Source organism: Elaeis guineensis, chromosome 8 (assembly GCF_000442705.2).
Source record: "Elaeis guineensis isolate ETL-2024a chromosome 8, EG11, whole genome shotgun sequence".
NCBI lineage: Eukaryota > Viridiplantae > Streptophyta > Magnoliopsida > Arecales > Arecaceae > Elaeis > Elaeis guineensis.
Window position 1 is genome coordinate 125283036 of NC_026000.2, and position 14748 is coordinate 125297783.

General features: G+C 36.0%; 1 protein-coding gene across 1 annotated transcript; it reads left to right on the plus strand.

The window, feature by feature from the left end:
- The first annotated feature begins 473 nt into the window (after window positions 1-473).
- Window positions 474-13095, plus strand: LOC140851229 (uncharacterized). The gene is given in 8 exon segments (XM_073242789.1): window positions 474-615; window positions 618-1033; window positions 1541-1837; window positions 4548-4813; window positions 4984-5099; window positions 11098-11289; window positions 11374-11618; window positions 12911-13095. Coding segments are annotated over 8 exon segments (1752 nt in total). The 3' UTR covers window positions 12989-13095.
- The last annotated feature ends 1653 nt before the right edge of the window (window positions 13096-14748 follow it).

Below are 14748 nucleotides of genomic sequence, written 5' to 3' on the forward strand. Positions count from 1 at the left end.
GTAGCTGTACCAATGTGGCTTCTACTATTTTGGTAGAAAAACTTAATTTGGTGACTATGAAGCATCCCCGTCCTATAGATTGCAATGGCTTACTGACGATGGTGATGTGAAGGTTACAAAGCAGGTTGTAGTACCTTTCTCTATTGGCAAGTCCTACAAAGATGAGGTTGTTTTGATGTGGTTCCTATGAAAGCCAGCCATCTTCTTTTGAGAAGGCCTTGGCAGTACGATCGGAGGGCTATTCATGACGGCTTCAAAAATACCTATTCATTTGCCAAGAATGGAAAGAACATAGTGTTGGCACCACTTAGCCCGCAACAGGTCCAGAAGGATCAGCTTGTGATTGAAAAGGGTAAGAAAGAGAACTATTTGCCAACAAGGGGGAAGTGAAGCGAGTTTTGACTAACCATGAAATTATTTTTGTTCTTGTAGCTAAGTAGGTTCCAAGTGAAGAAGTCTCTCTTTCACCGCAAATGAAAGAGATCTTGAAGGAATTTACAGATGTGTTCCCGAAAGAATTACCAAAAGGATTGCCACCAATCAGAGGGATCGAGCATCAGATTGATCTCATTCCAGGGTTTGCCCTACCAAATAGACCAGCCTATAGATGCAATCCGAGGAGGCCAAGGAGTTGCAGCGGTAAGTTGCGGATCTTTTGGAGAAGGGTTATGTGAGGGAGTCTATGAGCCCATGTTCAGTACCAGCTCTGTTGGTACCAAAAAAGGATGGATCTATGCGGATGTGCGTGGATAGTAGGACAATAAACAAGATCACAATAAAATATCGCTATCCAATCCTGCGACTGGACGATATACTTGATGAGTTGCATGGAGCTAAGGTCTTTTCAAAAATAGACCTTAGGAGCGGATACCATCAGATTCGCATGAAGGAAGGTGACGAATGGAAGACCGCATTCAATACCAAGTTCGGATTGTATGAGTGGACGATCATGCCATTTGGCTTGTCTAATGCACCTAGCACATTCATGAGATTGATGAATCATATGCTGCGTAAGTTTATTGATGATTTTGTGGTTATGGATCGATTCTCAAAAATATCTCATTTCGTGCCATGCCACAGAACCAATGATGCTTCACATGTTGCAGAATTATTTTTCAAAGAGATAGTACGTCTGCATGGTGTACCAAAGAGCATTGTGCCTGATCGAGATGTCAAGTTCTTGAGTTACTTTTGAAAGACCTTGTGGAAGAAGCTTGGTACTAGATTGCTCTTCAGCACGACTTGCCACCCGCAAACCGATGGTCAGACCGAAGTGATAAATTATACCCTCTCTTCTTTGCTTCGCACTGTTGTTAACAAGAATATGAAGAATTGGGATGAGTGTTTGGCTTATGTTGAGTTTGCTTACAATCGTAGTATTCATAGCACTACTAAGCATTCTCCTTTTGAAGTGGTTTATGGGTTTAATCCTATCACCCCACTTGATTTGGCACCACTTCCAATTAGCGAAAGAGTTTGTATGGATGGGAAGAAGAAAGCTGAGTTGGTTAAGTCCATGCATAAGAGCATCAAAGAGTAGATTGAGAGGAAGAATGCGGCTTATGAGAAGGCAGCCAACAGAGAAAGAAAACAAGTTCGCTTGGCTCCAGGTGATCTTGTTTGGATACATCTTCGCAAAGAACGATTTCCAAACCAAAGAAAATCTAAGCTCATGCTGCGTGCTGATGGTCCATTCCGAGTTGTTGAGAAAGTGAATGACAATGCTTACAAGATTGAATTGCCTGGTGACTACAATGTGTCCGCTACATTCAATGTTCGAGATCTTTCTTCTTACTTGGAGGATAGTTTGGATGATGAGGAAGACTTGGATTTGAGGGCAAATCCTACTCAACAAGGGAGAAATGATGTGCACCATCATGAAGAAAGAGATGATCATATGTCATATATGGATCCAAGAGCCAAATTGATGATTTTGCTCACGTGCGTAGAAGCATGATGTGGTGTGAATCAGATTTGGCAGGAATTTGAAAGAAATTATTGCTTGGAAAAAGGGCCGAGTTTAGAAGCTTGTTTTGTTTTTCCTAATTCACCATGATCTCTAGCCACCATCATTTCCATAATAGTAAGACGCAATCAAGGTTGTTTTGTTCTTCCTAATTCACCATGATCTCCAGCCACCATCATTTCCATAGTAGCAAGATGTAGCCAAAGTTATTTTTTTCTTCCTAATTCACCATGATCTCTAGCCACCATCATTTTCATAGTAGCAAGATACGGCCACTATCATTTTCTTTGTAGCAAGATATAGCCACCATCATTTCTATGATAGTCAAATTCTGTTATTTCCTTTCATTTACTGAATTTGTCTTATGTTCCCTCTCTTATCTATATAAAGGGAGGCGACCTATGTATTCAATTCAGATTTCAATGAATGAAAATGAGTGTTGCTGATTTCTCTTATCTAACCCCTGTGTGTTAGTGGCGAGTTATAAACCCTAAAACTTATCACTCACATTCTTCTTTTCTTGAGTGTGGTGTTCTACCCCTTTGTGATTTGATTGTGGCAATTTTCTTAGCAATCATATTTCAAAGATTTCTTTTTTTTTTTCTCTTTTTCTGTGCTCCAACCTTTATTCTTACCTACACAAGATAGTTATTTAGGCATGGGCACATCATACTTTTTCTCTGCTTTTCAGATATATATTATAACAAATGCAGTAAATTATCTTCTAATTTAATACAAAATCTCTGAGTTAGGTTTTCCCTAGCTCATTTACATCAAATATATATATATATATAAAAAAAAAAAAAATATATATATATAACAACAATGACATGCATGCTGAGAATAATTAAAGTGTCCAAAAACTTTTTAGCACTTTGTGCCTTGTAAGAAAAAGGAATCTGGTAAACTGGCTTATGCCAATGGTTACATCCATTGGTTTAAAAATCACAGATTCGAAGCTCTGAGTCTTGGATAGTGTATTCCCACAAATTTTGACCTTCTAAATTGTGATAGAGTTGGATCTCCCTACATGAAGCAATCTCCCTCTTTTAGCGGCAACAAAAAAAAAAAAAAAGGAAAAAAAGAAAAAAAAAAGAAAGACAACATCAACCAGCCAACTGTGATAGAGTTGGATCTCCCTACATGAAGCAATCTCCCTTTTTTATCGACAAAAAAAAAAAAAAAAAGACGACATCAACGAGCCAACAGCTCTCTTTTTCTTCAATCCATTTAGAACTCAGTTTCCACAAGATCTACCTTTGACATTAATTTGCTACTCAACAAATCAAAGAGCAATTTTGATCCCCGAACTCATTGTTGACATCAGATGAGGTCAAGGAGCTCGTAGGACAAAATCTTAAGGGTGCATCTGGTTCATGATTGGAATGGATCGGAATAGAAATCAAAATGACTATATCATCCAATATATTTGGTTCGTGATCAAAAAATCGGAATGAAAATCAAAATGAGATTTAAATAATGAAGGAGATTAAGAATTAGATTTTAGAGGATTGGATCATTTTCATTTCCCTTAAAATTAGAATAGAAATAAAATTTCTTCTAACTAAATGATTGGAATGTGAGTCATTTATTCCATTCCTAGTCCAAAATTCAACTCCCCCAACCTAACATACCTCAAGGCACTAATAACAATATTACATGTTCTCTCAAATGTCTGACATATATGCAAGGGAGACGAAACATGAAAAGCGTTGGTAGACTTAAATATATACCCCTCCCTAGATTAAGGAATCCCCATCAAACTGACTTCACCGAGATATAGTCCAACAAAGACTCCACCTATCAAGAAGATGCATACCGTTTGTTTTATAACTAGCTTTTCTTAATGTTTGGCGTGTGCAAGTGAGGAACCACGGAGAGCTACAGTTCCAAATGATCAAAGTTCTTTCTTTTTTTTTTTTTTTAATGCTTCATATAACTTGATAATTGCAGATGTCTTCTTTCCTTTTCATTAAAGAGATGCAAGAAATGCGTATCCAGCCGACGTATGGAGCCATTAGTTATCGACGAACTTTGCAATAGGAGACAGAGAGAGAATGTATACTGAAATTCTAATTATTATCGAGAGTTGGTGAAGCTTGTACGATATCACACGTGCATTAAATTTAACAAACGTAGAGCCAAAGGAAGCATCAACCCAACGTTCTTTTCAGATGTGGACCGGAGACATTGAAACATACATATCAGAAAGCATTGCAGCACAAAACTCCAAACTTTGGTACAACGCTAGAAGGGAGCCCAGATATAGTCAAAATCATCGGACAAAATCGGAGCGTGAAGCGGATGTGGAATCATATCTGAACAAATCTAGATACCTGTAGTGATGTGCTCAATGACGTAGGATATCACCTAGTCAGCCCCACTCACTACAAAAAAACTATACGGTATCGATCCTTTTTTACCGACGTTTTTAGAAAGCGTCGTTCGTTAACGACGCTTAAAAGCATCATAAAATTTAAGCACCGTCAACGCCGACGCTTTTAGCAAAAACATCGTTAAATAAAAAAAATACCGACGCTTTTTTACGTCATTATTTAACGACGCTAAAAAGTATCGTTAGGTTCGTTTAATACCCCCAATCTCCCGTGCCTTAATCTATCTACTGCTGCCCCTTTCCATCCATTCCTCCGCCGACCCTATCTCCGCCGCCGGCAGCGCACCCGCCGTCCACGCCGCACTGGCCCTCCTCCCCTCCCCCCTTTCGATGATCGAACGGGCTTCCAGATTTAGTGCCCGGTTCACTGGTTCAGAGCAGCCCTACCGCCCAATCTTTCCGTGCGCTCCCAAGCCGCCTTTTCGCCCTTGTCTCCCTCGCTCCATGGTCAGGTGAGATCTCTTCCTCCTCCTCTTCTCTTCTTCTTAGGAGCTTTTAGAACTATGGAAACAAAGGTGAGATGATTCTGAAATGACTTGGCTTTATGCTTGCTTTACACCAGAATTTATTGTAGGGTTCTAAGTGTTGATCTTGTTTAAAGATTTTTGTATTAGAAAAGTAGGCATGCAACTTTCTTTACTCTTGTTTATGGTGGGAAATGTGTGTATGGCATCCCCTATGTACATGCAAGCACCAATTTGCTATGCTACCAATTTGATTACCATGTTTTAAGTATAGGTATAATATATATATATATATATATATATATATATATATATATTCGTAGATAAGCTATCAAATTCTAGAAACATATTCTAATTAGACTCCATCTTATCAACTGAAAAAATTCCTTCTCAAATGTGAAGGGAAAATTACTAGCTAATTTGTCCTTTTCTATAAAATACAAGAGTTTTCATTAATAACATCTCTCTCAGCTTTAGGTGTGGTTGCAATTGATGATGAAGATAAATTTTTTGAGATTCATATTGCAGCAAAGGCTAAAAGTGTGGACCACTAAAATAGAAGGATGTGTTTTAAGAGAACAAAATCGTTTAAAGTATTTTACCAATCTTGAACTATAGATGTGTTAGATGTTCAATTAAGCTTGTAAAATAATTTGTAATATTTTAAGAGATGCTGCATATATAAGGAATATAAATGCTTGCTCTTTATGCACAACATATTATCATAGTTAACATTCGGCATCCTCATACATATTTGATAGGGAAACCAGTTGCAGATATTTTGTCATCCCACAATCTATAGCGACAATCATAATTTTCATGGATGGTTGTTGCCAGGATGCTTTTATGTTGCCCCTTCTAAAAGAAGAGCTAAAGAAAAGGAACTTAGAAATACAGATCACTCCAAAATGATAGATGCTAGCTTTATACCGGGTTCTAATTTGGGGCTCGAGAGTTTATGAACAAATGATGAGATATACTATAAGGATTGATTACTTCAATTTGATTGACAAGACATCTGGTTGCATATCTAAGTAGTTGGCAACGAAATTTGCCAAATTGAAACCCATCTTGATAAACAACAGTGAGGGATAAGGCTAAGATTAATGTTGTCTCAAAAAAGACAAAGGCTAAGCACTAATGGAGATTATATTGTGATTGATATTTATGTACCTCTTTTTGCCTTAAATTGCTTTCAATTTTTGAATGGAGGGATGTTATTGCAGTATTTTTTTTTTAAAAAAAAGAAAGAACTTCTGAAGAACCACCCCCGCGTATGTGTGTTAACAAATTATAAGAAATTTGCTTTGTCATTTTGGTTCTTTTGACATTCTAGTCTTTTTGACATATTTATGTTATTCCTAAGGTTTTTTTGCTTCTCTCTCTTGATTTATTTAGATATTCCCTCTATTTAGATTCGTCTCAATACACTGGTATTAGTTCTCTAGACCTCCTACTCCAACACAGATGGATTTCTCAAAAACAACAAGGAATTATAAATTTGTCCACCTATAGCTCACTAAATACTATGTTAAATATCTCCAGCTCTAGCATTTTTCCTTTTTAACTTTGCTCATGCATTTGTGTTTGTATATGTTTACACTTGTGAACATGAGCAACATAAGAAACCACACTTGCCATGTAAAAGTACGTAGATTTTTTAAAGATAATGATAAACAAATAAAAAATCTAATATCGAATGATGGTTGGTTCATATGTACTTGTGGAGCGAACGTATAAGTCATGATCATCCTCATCCACACCTCTCCTAAATTATCAAATATGGTAAACATGTATAGCATAAAATAAATGATATAGAGCTAGATCAATTTACAACCACACCCTCTTAGTATCTCTCTATGAGGTTCACCCGAAAATATATAGTACAATTAATTAAGGTTGTGATACATGGTTGATGAATGGATAATTTCATAGTTTCATGAATCCTGATTGATTGCTTATCTGACATGTGGCACTCGTTATGTGGCTGGACCCTGATATCGTGTGGCCTACGTTATCCTTATCTTCGTGGCTGATGAAGACTAAGCATCTGGATTAAGCTGGGCCAAGTTTCTTTGTCCATTACTCTCCAAGTTAATATCAGGTATTAAATCAAGTTAATTATGAATTAATTTTAAAAAAAATTGCATTGCATAGAAACATAGACCCATCTTTTGATTAATGTACATATTCTATTGTATCCGTACATTTATTTATTTTTGTACGGATAAAAGAATTATGTACATTGATCAATTGATTGTCCAGTATGGACAGTTTGGAAAATATGAGTAATTCTATAGGTCATTACCATAATCAAATGGTATGTTGAGGGTTCGAAAAAAATTTCGGATGGTATTTTTCTTTTGTTCTCCCTATACGGGAGAACTAAGGGAAAATGCTGTCGAAATTTTTTCGGCTCTTGTTACATATCATTTGATTTCTGTAATTGACCTATAGAATTAATGCATTTTCTGAATGGGATAGGACCTTCTTTACCTATTAGTTGATGATAGCAAGTATTTATTATGTAAACTTTATCTAGCTGCTATTTTTTTGAATTTTATGAAATGACTGATATTTTTTACTCATTGCATTAATATAGATTGTATAATTTTTTTTATTTTTAGATAAATTACAAGTTCGGTCATTTTTATCCTACAATGGATAAAAGTTGGATAAATAAACCAAGGAATAGTAAAGAATATTTAGATGGAGTTCATGACTTCATTAAATTTGGTATGGAGAAAAGTAGTTTGAATGGAAAGATTTTATGTCAATGTCGGAAATGTGTAAATAGTTCTTCTTTAGATCCATAAAATGTTGAAGAACATTTGGTATGGAATGGTTTTTTAAGAGGTTATACCGATTGAATTTTTTATGGAGAATCTATGTTGCCATCATCATGTAACCAACCCCTGACTCATTTTGAATCCACTAGCCTACAAGACAATTCTGCAAGAGATGATGATATAAGGGGTTTGATCACAGATGCTTTTGGATTTGGTGTTCAAAATTTAGGAGAATCCAGTAGTATACAAGAAACAGTTGGGATGTTTGATGGATGTACGCATACGGAACGTATGCATGTTGAGGAGCCTATACATACATCTAATGATGAGATAGCTCGTTATCACACCTTAATGAAAGATGCAGACGAAGAATTATATCCAGGTTGTACGAAATTTTTTAAGATTTCTTTTCTTATACATTTATTTCATATAAAATATTTGAATGGATGGTCTGGAAAGAGTTTTACCATGCTGCTCAAGTTATTAAAGGATGCATTTCCAGAAAGCACTCGTTTACCACCATCGTATTATGAAGCCAAGAAAGTAGTAAAGGAATTGGATCTTGGATACGAAAAGATTCATAGTTGTCCGAAAGATTGTATGTTATATCAGGGTGAAAATGCTAATCAAGAGTCATGCAATGTATGTGGATCTTCAAGATGGATAACACAAAAAGAAGATCGAGACGATGTACTGAATGAATTGGATGCAACGCGGAGTAAAAAGAAACCAGCCAAGGTATTGCGTTACTTTCCTCTTATACCTAGATTGAAAAAGATTTATGCATCATCAAAAACAGCTTCATCAATAAGATGGCATGATGAAGGACGTACAAAGGATGGAATGTTGAGACATCCAGCAGATAGTCTTCAATGGAAAGTATTTGATGATAGGCATCCTGATTTTGCCTCTGATGTTCGTAGTGTTAGTTTTGGCTTAGCTTCTGATGGCTTCAATCCATTTCGGACCCTGAGTTCTACCTACAGCACTTGGCCAGTCATTTTGATACCTTATAATTTGCCACCGTGGATGTGTATGAAACAATCATCACTTATCTTGTCAATGATTATTCCAAGAGATAAGGATCCAGGCAATGATATTGATATTTTCTACAGCCTTTAATAGAGGAATTAAAACAGTTGTGGGAGGGTGTTGATGCATTTGATGCTTCCAACGGCCAAACATTTAAACTACGGGTAGCTTTGTTATGGACTATTAATGATTTTCCAGCATATGCCAATTTATCTGGCTGGAGTACAAAGGGACGGGTCGCATGTCCTTGTTGTGGAGATTCAACACATTCAATTTGGTTAAAACATGGAGGTAAATTTTGTTACATGGGACATCGTCGATGGTTGGAAGCAAATCATCCGTTTCGATTTCAGAAAGATTTGTTTGATGGTACTATAGAATTGGGATGTGCCCTATTCCATCTTCTGGAACTGATGTTCATAGACAAATGGATGGCATCAATTACAGCTATGGTAAGCACTCAAAGTCCTCTAAAAAAAGAGGAAGGGATGATGTTGAAAGCTCAGTGCATGAAGGGTTACCAGAGGAAGTCAGTATCAGTACTATAGATGCAGAGGTATTTCAAGATTCAGACAATTATTTCGAGGATGAAAATGAGGAAAACACACAGATAGCATCTACACAACAGCCCAGTAAACATTTATGGAAAAAATGAAGTATCTTTTTTGACTTACCTTATTGGAAACATAATCTTATTCGGCACAATCTTGATGTCATGCATATAGAGAAGAATGTTTGCGATAATTTACTTGGAATATTTTTAAACCTTGATGGAAAGAGCAAAGATAACATGAAGGCACATCTTGATTTAAAAGAAATGGGTATCCGATATGAAGGCATGTCTTGTTACAATTGTACTTCGATTATCGTCATTCTTTAAGGCATTATGTTCCAAAGTTATTGATCCTCGGGAACTTGATCAGTTAGAATCCGATATTGCAATTACACTTTGCCAGATGGAAAAGATTTTTCTCCTGGATTTTTCACTATTATGGTACATCTACTCATTCACCTAGCTTCAGAAGTTAAAATTGGTGGACCGGTACATTATAGATGGATGTATCCTATTGAGAGGTATTATTGCAAACCTTAAATCTTTTGATAATTTTATTAGAAACAACAGCATACTGATATTTTAATAAATATTTAATTCTTGAAGGTATCTTGTGCGTCTTAAAGATTATGTGCGAAATAGAGCCTATCTCGAAGGCTCGATTGCTGAAGCATATATTGCGGATGAATGTTTGACATTTTGTTCAAGATATCTTCAAGGTGTAGAGACTATTTTTAGTCGACCTCAACGGCATAATGACTTTGTGGAGAATGCAGAACTGTATAAGTTCTTAACTGCTGGAAAATTCTTGGAAAGAGCTGAAAGTATTGTACTTGATCAAAAATCCTTAGCACAAGCACATCGTTATGTGTTACTTCATAGTGACATAATATCTGACCATCGCAGGTTAGTATATTTAAGGAATGACATCAAAATTTAAATTTTATATTAGATATAATGTTCTAAATGATATATTTTTATTTTATGCAGTGAATTTTTAATTTATCAGAGACGAGCCAATCATAACATTCGTCCTAATGCAAGGATTGAACAGCGATGGTTAGTCGAGTTATTCCCTATGTGACTTTTGAATCAGATGTGATTTATATTTAATTATGAGATACATTAATTTTTGATACATATTTAATATCAGATAACTCAACAGCACTTCGTCATATCATTTTTTTTAGGTATCAAAGATGATGGAGACAAATAATTCAGATGAACTAATAGCTCTTGCTCGAGGACCTAACAAGATTGTGAATAGATATAACGGTTTCATAATTAATGGCTTTAAATTTCATACTAGAGAATGGGAGAAATTTAAAAAAACACAGAATAGCGGTGTTATGGTGGAAGCGGATGGAAAATCCTATATGGTGCACTTAAAGATATCTATGAGTTGGATTATTATGGAAAATTTAAAGTAGTACTGTTTAGATGTGATTGGATAGATATAAACTCACCAAGGAGTTTGAAACAAGATGCAAATAGATTTATATTTGTAAATTTTTCAAGGTTGATACACACTGGTGTGTTATTGAAGGATAACCCATTCATTTTTTCATCTCAAGCTCGACAAGTATTTTATGTACAAGACGCAAAAGATAAAGATTGGTTTACTGTCATAAAAACAGAACCTAAAGACTTATATGATATGGAAAACCAAGTGGAGGATGATGATGATGACACTTATACACAATGTATACCCTACAATTTTGTGCCAGCTGATGATTTAAATGCTACGACGACGTTGGTTAGAACAAAATTTGAAGGAAACACTACTGCTTGATTGTTACTGGTAATAATTATTTATGATGTATATATTTTACATTAATTATTATGTTATTTTACTCCATATATTAACTGATTCTACCTTTTATTTATATAAATGCTAGGTGACATCATGCGTCGCAGGGGACGATATGCTGGTGTACAGTTTCAGTTTTCACATACAGAGACTGGTACGTCTTCTTCAGCACAGCAGCCTGAGGCCAGTTCAGCTGCACAGCATTCTGAGCCCTGTCCTTCATCATCAGCACAGCACGATCCTCCTGTTCATCAGCCAGATGATGAGATACACATGCAGGGTATATATTATCTTTCATGTAATTTTATTTTTATTTCATTTTATGTATATTTATGATATAGTTACTTTTATGTATTTTTTACAGACGGATCCGGGAGAGTACGCCCCAGACGCGGATCCACAGTAGTACGAGATATGTGGCAGATGCGTGAGGGCGAGAGAATTGTTGTGGAGTGCAATCAGCTAGGTCAGCCAATTAAGAAAGCTGCCTGCTTATTGACTTCATTTTCGGGGACTGTTGCTCGGAGGCCTCAGCTATGTCCGTTGGGCTATGCAAAATGGAATGACATGCTTCCAACATACAAAGTTGAGCTCCTCCGAGTTATAGAGGTAATGAATTGATGTTCATACTGTATATTAATTGTTAATCACTTATATAATTTATTTTATTTAACTTTTTTTTTATAGAGCAAGTTTGTTCTCCCTCCATCCACTCATGATTTTGTAATGAAGTCTCTCAACCGCAAATGGAAAGAATATAGAGCACAATTGAAGAAGGACTATATGAGACAAGGTATGACAGAGGAGGAGGTTGCTAGGAATTGTCCTCCTGATGTACCCCCTCATCAGTGGATGGAGTTGGTTCATTATTGGTTCTCCGAGAGGGCACAGGTATATTATCTGTTCATTATCTTTTTTTTCTAAATATTTTATAAAAATATTGATTTTATTATATATTATACATATAACAAGTCTTTTACTTTATTTTACAGACTTATTCTGCTATTGGTAGAGCTGCACGAGCAGCTCAGTCTGTTCCTCATACATCGGGGTCGAAGAGTTATGCACGACTCCGACAGGAGTTTGTATGTTCCTTAAACTTTCATAATTAACTTTTAATTTTTATGTTGAAATATTTATATAACTAATATCATTATGTATCATGGACCATGTCTGTATCATGATACTCATATATTTTTTTAAATTATTATAACTGTTTGCTTAAAATTAAAATTATTTGTGTAGGTGGATGAGCATGGGAGGGAACCCAATCAAGTGGAGTTTTACCGGATGACTCATACTCATCAGGATGGTACTTTTGTTCGAGATGAGTTGAGAGATTTATATGTACGACATTATTAATATTCTATTTTTTATAATAATTTTAATTTAATTTTGTTAGCTATTAATGTATAACTTTTGTTTTCAAAATAAATACAGGAGAGGGCTACATCTCTCATTGCGGAGCATGACGACGAGTCTGCAGCATCTATGCAGCAGAGCCGTATCGAGGCCGAGGTATTCACAGAGTTGATGGGACCAGAGCGCTACGACCGAGTGAGGGGTTATGGAGTAGGAGTCACCCCCACTCAGTTATCTGAGGTTAGTAGATATACGCAGCATGCTGCAGCAGATGCTCAGGATTCACGCATTCGCAGACTCGAGGTGGAGATACAGGAGATTAGACAGAGTCGTGCCGCTGAGATGGAGGAGATGCGACAGAGCCGTACCGAGATGCAGGCCATGAGGGGATAGATTGATCGGCTTACATCTTTATTAGAGATGTATGGCCCATCTCAGGTAAACACATATTATTAAATATATATTTTTATATTAATTTAATGATTTATATATTTTTATTTATAGATATGCAAATCATGCTTTTGATATGTTTCTTGTAGGCTCCTGGCACATCAGGCACCCGTCGAGACAACGGCACGTCACGTGGAGACAGCGACGACCATCCGCCTGCGGGTTGATATTATTTTATTTTTATTGTATTCTTATATTTATTTATATTACTCTTGATTGTAATGGATGATTAGTACTTTATTTTTATTTATATAAAATAATATCTTTTGGTTTGGTTAAATTTGCTATTTAAGTTTGCTTTTGGTGTGAATGGTGGTGATTGTATAGGTGTGAATGGTGGTGATTGTACAGGTTTATGTTTGAATAATTGATATAATTTTGTATAGGAATGTATGTATTCTTTTTTTTTTGTATATAAAATCTGTATTTTTTTTTCTTTTAAAACCTTTAACGATGCTAAAAAGCACCGTTATAATTGACTTTTACGATGCTTTAAAGCGTCGTTACAAGAATATTTAACGACGCTTATAAGCGTCGTTAAAAAAAGTTTAATGATGCTTATAAGCATCGCTAAAGAATTAACAGCCGACGCTTCAAAAAGCATCTTGGTAGAGTGGAGGATGCGTTGTCATTAACGATGCTAAAAAGTACCGTTAATATTGAATTTTACGACGCTTTAAAGCGTCGTTAAAAAATAACGACGCTTTTAAAAAGCGTCGGCACTTTTCGTCTCCACTCTTACATAGGCGATGCTTTCGCGACGTTTTTTGAAGCATCGTAAACATTATTTACGATGCTTATTAGCATCGTAAAATAACCTTAATAGCGTCGTCTTTTACCATTTTCACTGTAGTGATTATTTCTCTTCCTGAATGTATGTTTGATTAGGCATCAAAAGCACTTGCAATAAACCTTTGAGCATTAGCCACCATAGAGTGGTAGCCATCCAGAGCTCGAACTTTGAGGACAACCAAGAGATAATAGTCCTAGAGTCCTCTTCCAAACTCAATCCATTTGCCTACAAAATAGACACTACATACACCAAAGCTCAGCTTTGGAAATCAATGAGTCAAAAAGTGAGGAACCATCCGTTGCGATAAAGAGAGATATCACATCACAGTTGATAAAACTGGCACCACCATGTTGCCCTCTGTCCTTTACACTATCGTTAAAGTTGAGCTTGAGAAAGTTGGAGATTGGGGGCCCCTGCAAGAAGTGAAACACATGAGGCACGGTAACTACGCAAGACTGATAGACTTCAGATTTTTTTATCTATCAAAAATCCCTCTGAGCTCCTAGTCTTCATAAAGTCAGAGGCATCAATTATGGCTCTCATCACAATCACAGAGGGGCTGCTCCAAAAATCCCCTATTCCTCTTGGATTTTTCCAATACTTCTTACATTTTTAGGATAAAAAAATTGTGGCCAATCATCTTGTGAATGTTAGAAAATGTACATGACTTAAGAGGATTTTATGATCACATTCATATATATGTACACACACACATATATGTATGTATATGTATATATATATGTATATGTATCCTAGGATTATAGTGGATGGGGCACAATAACAAAATCATGGATGATCCACCACTATTATTGTCCTTCCATCCCATGATTCATCACTTGTTTCTTGTGCATTCCATCATTGAATGTTATTTTGTTCTCGCTCTTCTCTGTAAAGACAAACAAAATACGGGAATGCTGGTGTCGATACAATTATTCATTTGGCAAATAGCCCAAATGGAAAAGTAATTCATTTAAAAGAGAAACATAATTGCCGACTGATAATCAGTGATTACGGTTACATGGATCGGGAGGCCGATCATCTAGGTTAATACTTTCTTGCAATTTCATGAATTAATTCCACAAAAATTTGCAATTTTTTTGTTGAAACCAGATGCATTAGGAAGCCCTAGATATA